The following is a 7,704-nucleotide window of genomic DNA, read 5'->3' on the forward strand; positions in this document are numbered from 1 at the left end:
GCTGGGACCGATCAGGTGCTAACAGAGAACGCCGACGGGGAAAACTTCAATAAAAACATGAAGGAAACTCAACATGCTGCGTCTGATAGCAGGAGAATACAACTGAGAGTCTAAACTAACACTGTTTTCTCACATGAACCTTATTTATCAGGACCCTGAGTGTGAAATAAAGTCAGATTAAAGCATCTGTAGACGGCTGGTTCTCTGTCTATATTCAGTCTAAGCAGAGGTGTCCAACATGCGGCCCGTGGGCCAAAAGCGGCCCTCCAGAGGGTCCAATCCGGCCCTCAAAGTGTAAAACTTACAGAGAAGACATTAACTGCAGATTGTAAATTTGTAAAACTATAAATTTAAAATAATTTCTAAAACCATGACAAGTTGTTTTGATCATAAAGGAAAATACTAGATTGTTCATTGTTCTTTTGTCATTTTGTGTCTCATTTTTGTAATATTTTCTCTTTTGTATTTTTTTGTCTGACTTGTCATTTTGTTCCTCATTTTAGTCATTTTTTTGTCTCATTTTTGTAATATTTTGCCTTGTTTTTGTAGTTTTTTTTGTCTGACTTATTGTTTGTCCCACTTGTGTTTTTTTGTGGTATTTCTGTCATTTTGCGTTTCATTTTATTTGTTGTTTTGTGGATCATTTTTGTCGTTTTGTGTTTTTTTGTCTCATTGTTCATCTATTTTTTGGCATTCTGTTTCTCACTTTTGTCATTTTTGTCTCGTTTTTGTCGTTTGTCCATTTTTTGTCACTTTGTAACTTTTGTCTCATTTTTTGTCTTTTTGTTTGTTTCGTGTCATTTGTCTCATTTTTAGTTGTTTTGTGTCTTGTTTTTGTCATTTTGCGTCTCATTTTTGTAATATTTTGTCTTGTTTTTCTCTGACTTTTGTTGTTTTGTTTCTCGTTTCTTATTTCCATCATTTTCTGCTTTATTTGTTGTTTTGTGCATAGCTTTTGTAGCTATGTGGTTTTTTTTTGTCTCACTTGTGTTGTTCATCGACTTTTTTTGCCATTTTGTTTCTCGCTTTTCTCATTTTTGTCGTTCGTCCATTATTTTGTCACTGTAATTTGTTGCCTAACTTTATTGATTTGTTTCGTGTCATTTGTCTCATTTTTTGTCATTTTGTGTCTCATTTTTGCAGTATTTTGTTGTTTTTTGTCTTTTTTACGTCTGACTTTTGTTGTTTTGAAAATCCTCTCTGGTTCAGTTCCAGGTGACTAAATGTTGTGTTCCTTTGTCAACAGTGATCTGGAAGTTGTAATGTGGAAATGATCAACTGAGGCTGAATGTTGATGAAACTGAATTCATGTTTCTTAAGAAATTTCAGGTTGTTCATGATGTTTTGTAAAAAGATAATTTCTTAAATGTGAACATTTTCAGAATGGACTTTGTGCACTAAAACAAAGGAACCATGTGGAGTTGTGTTAATTTATAGGTTATTAAGCTGTGATTTTACTGGTCTGGTCCACAAATTGGACTGAATGCTTCCCCTGAATTAAACTGAGTTGGACACCCCATGATTAAATCATCTGTAGACGGCTGACATCTATTCTCTCTCTGATGATGTTCAGTTTGAGGATCAGTGGTTTAACAGCGAACATCAACCAGCGTAAAGCAGCAGAAAGAGACCAGCTGACATCAGTGACGTGATATTTATGTAAGAACAGCTTCAGAGTTAATTAACCAACATGTAATTAACACAGGAGACCGTTTAAAACACTGTTGAGCTCCAACGGTTTGTTAATTAACTAACTGGGAACAATCTTAATTGAAAAAAAAATCATCTTTGAAGTCATTTTTCAAGGAAGAAATGGACTGCTGCTGGATGTAATTTAAAGGCTCAAGAATAAGTGATGTACAGTCTTCACCGTTTTTGACATTTTAGGTGTGAAAATAACGATTAATTCGGAAAATAATTGTCTCATGCACCCTAAAACAATTAACTGTTAACTATTAAATGAGAATTATACTGACAAGTGATTAATCAGTTTGAAAAACTTTTTAAGAGAGAAAATCTAAATTTACAGCCTCTTAAATGTGGATATTTTATGGTTTATTTCCTCCTCTATGACAGTAAATTGAAGGTTGATTAACATTTTTCAACATTTTAAAGACAAAAAAACTAATTTTAACAATTAACTCATCATTTTGAGACATTTTTCAAAAAGAAAAGAGTATAAATTCTGCGATTTTAGCTTCTTAAATGTGAATATTTTCTGATTTCTTTCCTCCTTTAAGACATTAAACTGAAGATATTTACCACTAATCAACATTTTTCACCATTTTCTGACGTTAGACACCAAAAAATTAATCAAATAATCGGGTTGAGTTGTTTTTTAAGAAGAAAATGGTCTAAATCCTGTGATTTCAGCTTCTTATATGTGAATATTTTCTGGTTTCCTTGCTTCTTTAAGACAGTAAACTGAAGATCTTTGGAGTTTAGAAACACTGATGGATATTTTTCAGCATTCTCTGACTTTTAAAGACAAAACAACTAATTTTGAGGTTTAATTAATCAGTTTGAGTCATTTTTCAAGAAGTAAACAGTCTAAATTCTGTGATTTCAGCTTCTTAGATGTGAATATTTTCTGGTTTCTTTCCTCTGTGACAGTAAACTAAAGATCTTTGGACTAAACAAAACATTTGAGGGAACTCTGATCTACATTTTTCAGCATTTTCTGACATTTTATAAAGCAATGCTTTAAATTACAATTTAAAATAGATGAAACATTCATCCTTAATTGGATGTTTGACTTATTTGATTGCCTACAAACATGAAAAAGAGCATTTTTATAGAGTCAACATTCATTTTTTCCACTGCTGATATACAGTTTTTATGAATGAGGGCTGCAATTAAAGAATATTTTCTGAATGAACTGAGTAGTTGTTTGGTCTCTGAAATGTCTGAAATCGGAGAAAAATGTCAAAGATAGCAAATGTCTTTTTTGTCCACAACCCAAAGATATTCAGTTCATTCATATTTAAGAAGCTGCAATCACAGAATTAAGTCTTTTTTTTTTTTTTTTTAAATTCTGATTAATAAATTGTCAGAATAGTTTCAGATTAATTTATTGGTTGACAACTAAGCAAATAACAGTTGCAGCTTCTGATAAAACGTTCATTTTCCAACATACTGATCTAAAAACATCACTTCAGTTTAGATAATCCTGCATCTGACACGTCACCACAATGAGAAAATAAAAATATCTTATCTTTAGGGACATAAAAATTTAATATATCTGATTAAAAATAACATTTTATGTTCCTGAACGAGACCTGATCATGAGAAACTGTGATACAATCAAATTACTGAATGATTATTTAAGCATTAAGTGGGTGTAAACAGCACAAGAGTTGATATTTCGACATAATAGTTGTTGAAAAAACACATTTTCTAACAAATAACAATGCTAGTTTGCAGATATGTCTAATACTGTAGTGTCGAAATCTATTATAGACCTCTATGATGAGAACAGAAAATATTCACATCTAAGAAGCAGATCATTTTTGAGTCTTTTTAAAAGAATTACTCTAAAATATAAATAAATTCTCAATAATAGATGGTGATTAATTCTATAACTGACTACTAATCCTGTAATAATTGCAGGTCTACTTCACAAACACTAATTACCCATGTAAATCTAGAAGTGCTAACGTGGCATGAGCCCTGTGTTCTGTACAGGAAACACACGTAAAAAAAACTGCAAAAAAATCAAACAAACAAGCAAAATAAACATAAAACTTCCTGTTTAATTACTATAGCAACCAAAACATCTAAATATCTCGAATATGTCATTTATAACACTGCGACACATTATTATTTCTTTAAATATGTGTGCTAACTTTACTAAAACAGCCTCAGCTGACAGATTAATTCAACATATTTGGTTTCCAGGAGGCAGAAAGTGTGTTTTTCTTCAGTAAACAAGCCGAAGTTTGCTCGACTCTGATTGAAGCTAACGGCTAAACGGCAGTTAGCCGGGGGAGCTAACGAGGCTAGGCTAGCGGAGATTAAAAGTTAACGCGAATAAAAAGCGAATTAAAGTAAAACTCACTCGTCGTCCTTCAGGTAATTATCCTCCGTGATGGGCTTGACCGGGGCGATGTTCTCTGTCGTGGTGTTGTAGTTTCGGAAACACACAGTGAGCTTCTCGTCGAAGTCGTGGACCAGGTCCTCCATCGACTTGAAGCTGCAGATCTCCCCGGAGAAGCTGTTGTCCAGGTCGGAGAAATCGTCTAGGCCCGACGGCTCGCCCACGTTCGAGTTGAGCTGGTCCAGCCGCTCGGCGGACTCCGAGGACGGCTTGAATTCGTTGAAGTCCTGCCAGTCCTCGTCGAAGTGGGCTAACGGCGCCGCCATGACTGCCGTGGGAGCTCGGTTATCGGTGAGTCGGACCCCCGGATGGAGCTTCTGTTTTCGGGCTGCGGGACGAAACGAGCCGCGGGGAGAGAGAGAGGTGCAGCCGACCGAGGGGCGGAGCCTCGTGATGTCAGAGAGGAAGCCCGGCCCCCTCAGACGGAGCAAAACAAACCCATACAGTGCTCTGTGACCGGAAGTAACGAAGTACTGCTACTCAGTTTAGAGGTATTTCAATTCAATTCAATTCAATTTTATTTATATAGCGTCAATTACAGTCAAATTGTCTCGAGACGCTTTACAGAACCCATATGCCTGAACCCCCAGAGCAGCCCTAAGGAGACAGTGGCAGGAAAACACCCTTTTAACAGGGAAAAAAACCTCGATCAGAACCCGGCTCTAATGTGGGGGAACCATCTGCTGCTGGCCGGACGGGTTGAGAGGGACAAAAGAGGTAGAAAGGTAGAGATAGAGATAGAGATAGAGATAGAGGTAGAGGGGTAGCGATAGAGAGGTTGGTTGGGGGACACAAGGACCATAAAACACACAGTTTAATACATGCATGACAAGACATGATACATGCAAAGTACAACTAACATGGAAACTGATTATAGTTTACTGCTATGGTGTACAGCTCTGGCATTAAATATACTACATATATAGCTGGTGGTAAATTCAAAAATATGTAGATGAGCAAATCAAGTATAGTGATGGTGATGCAGAGTAGATCGGTGGAAATGGGCAGCTGGAAGCAGTGTACTCTAGAGCAGTGGTTCTCAACTGGTCTGGGCCTGGGACCCACCATAAAACTGAAATGACAAGTCGTGACCCAAACAATATTTCTCCAAAAATCAACAATTTATTGATTGAGCGTTCGAAGACAAAACTTTTAAACCTGAACTCAAGTACTTCACAACAACTCAAAATCAAGCAACAATACTAATTCAAGTACTGAGGACTTTGAAACAAGTAGAACAATAGGCTCAAGTAGTTCTCAGGATATATAAAAGTGCATTTTTTTTCTACAAAAAAAGTGCAATTCAACAAAACCAGTAGCTTCTCATAATACTGCACAAGTCTGCAACATTGCTGTTGTAGCTGGAGAAACTATGTATAGAAATATGTGCAAAAGAGTCCAAAACATGAAAACTGATGAAGTGCATTCAACAAATTATTAAAGTGAAGAAATGCTTAATGTTCTGATCAATCTCAAAATGTAAACACAATAAAACATTTTTCAAAGGGCTTAACTATATTTGAAAGCCAATATTTGGGGAAAAAAATAGTGTGCAATATTGAAAGAAAAGTGTGTTTTTAAGCACTTACAAATAAACAAAAGTCACAAGTCACAATAAAAGTACTGCAGAACTACATGAAGTTCTAATGGCTTAGCTGAGGATGCTTTTTGGCCTTTACAAGAGTCTCAAAATCTGGCTGTATGCATGATAAAGCAACTCTGAGGTCATGCTCAATGTTCAGTTTATTTCGGTATTTTGTTTTCAGCTGAACAAGAGCTGAGAAGCCACATTCACAGAGGTATGTGGTGCTGAATGGTAGGAGGATTTTTACAGCTCGACTAGCAATGGAGGGATACTCTCTCATCACATCGTTGCACCAGAACTGGGAAAGGCTTACCTCTGTGAATTTCTTTCTGAGAGTGCGGTCACATGATAGCTCCACCAGCTGACATTCATCGCTGCTAGGCAACGTGATGCTTTCCATGTTTATTCCAAACGGGTCGCGCACCCAGTCGTCCTCGGGTTGTTTATCGGGAAAGTAGTCGCTAAACCGCTCGAAAAGTTTATTCATGCTTCATGCTTTCACTTGCCAGTACCTCACAACACAAAATACACTGAGGCTTTTGGACTCCTTTGTCTTCGATGTAGGAAAATCCATATTTAATGTACTCGCTGTCGTACTTGCGTTTAGCCATGCTGCTGTTGCTATGAAAACATGCAGTTTCTTCTACAGTAATACGAGTGTCCTCACCGGTCGCTGCTGACACGACGACCCCCTGCGGGTGCGGAGGGGAACTACAATGACTCGCCACTAAATTGGATTATCTTTATTTTTCTCTCTTTTTAGAAAAAGGCTCGCTACCCACCAAAAACGGCCCCGCGACCCACTTTTGGGTCGCGACCCACCAGTTGAGAAACACTGCTCTAGAGACTGGAAGTAATGGAGTACAATTACTGGTACTCTGCTTGAGTATTTCCATGTTGTGTTGCTTTCTTTTCTACTGCACTTTTCCCTTAATGGACCTTTGCTGTGTTTATAAAGGTTTTATAGGTTTTTATTAAGTTGTATATAGGTTTTTATTAGGTTTTATATATAATTTTATTAAGTTTATATGTACGTTTTTTATGAGTTTTTATATAGGTTTTTTATTAGGTTTTAGATAGGATTTTGTTTAGTTTTTTGTAGTTTTTTTTAAATTAAGTTTTATATCGTTTTTGATTCTTTTTTACATAGATTTTTAATTGTTTTTAAAAAACTATATAGGTTTTTATTAGATTTTATACAGCTTTGTATATATTTTTAAATAGTTTATTAGTTTATAAAGTTTTTTATTTGTGTTTATTAGGTTTGCAAAGGTTTTATATAGGTTTTATATAGCTTTTGATGTTTTATATAAATTTTCATTCGGTTTTAGATAGGTTATTAGGTTTTTATTAGGTTTTATATAGGTTATTAGGTTTTACATAGGTTTTTCTTAGGTTTTATATAGCTTTTTTAGGTTTGTATAGGTTTTTTTAGGTTTTATATAGGTTAATTGGTTTTTATTAGGTTTAATACAGGTTTTCACTAGGTTTTATATAGGTTTTTTATTAGGTTTTATATAGGTTATTAGGTTTCATATAGGTTATTCGGTTTTGCATAGGTTTTTATTAGGTTTTATATAGTTTTAGGTATTATATAGGTTATTAGGTTTCATATAGGTTTTTTATTAGGTTTTATATAGGTTATTAGGTTTTATATAGGTTTCATATAGGTTTTTATTAGGTTTTATATAGGTTATTAGGTTTTATATAGGTTTTTATTAGGTTTTATATAGTTTTAGGTTTTATATAGTTTATTAGGTTTGATATAGGTTTTATGTAGGTTTTTATTAGGTTTCTAGTTTTTTAGATTTTATATAGGTTTTTATTATGTTTCATATAGGTTATTTGGTTTTCTTTAGACTTTATATAGGTTTTTCTTAGTTTTATATAGTTTTTTAAAATAAGGTTTTACCTAAGTTTTTATTAGGTTCATGTTGGTATTTTATCTTCTCAGTTGTTATATCTGTAACACGGAACTCTGTGAAGAGGAAACGTGTGGTTACCTGCGTCTATGCCGTGTGCA

General features: G+C 34.9%; 1 protein-coding gene across 3 annotated transcripts in view; it reads right to left on the bottom strand.

Moving 5' to 3' along the window:
* fez2b (fasciculation and elongation protein zeta 2b) overlaps positions 1-4,467 on the bottom strand; it is a 28,641-nt gene extending 24,174 nt beyond the window's left edge. The window contains exon 1 of one of the 3 annotated variants that reach the window (XM_023285870.3): positions 4,058-4,467. In XM_023285870.3, coding sequence (XP_023141638.1) covers positions 4,058-4,362 — 305 coding nt within the window. In that variant the 5' untranslated portion in view covers positions 4,363-4,467. The remainder of the gene's footprint in view (positions 1-4,057) is intronic. The other 2 variants (XM_023285862.3, XM_023285876.3) reach the window with 2 other exon arrangements.
* Positions 4,468-7,704: the final 3,237 nt, after the last annotated feature.

Source organism: Amphiprion ocellaris, chromosome 12 (assembly GCF_022539595.1).
Source record: "Amphiprion ocellaris isolate individual 3 ecotype Okinawa chromosome 12, ASM2253959v1, whole genome shotgun sequence".
In the NCBI taxonomy this organism is placed as follows: Eukaryota; Metazoa; Chordata; class Actinopteri; family Pomacentridae; genus Amphiprion; species Amphiprion ocellaris.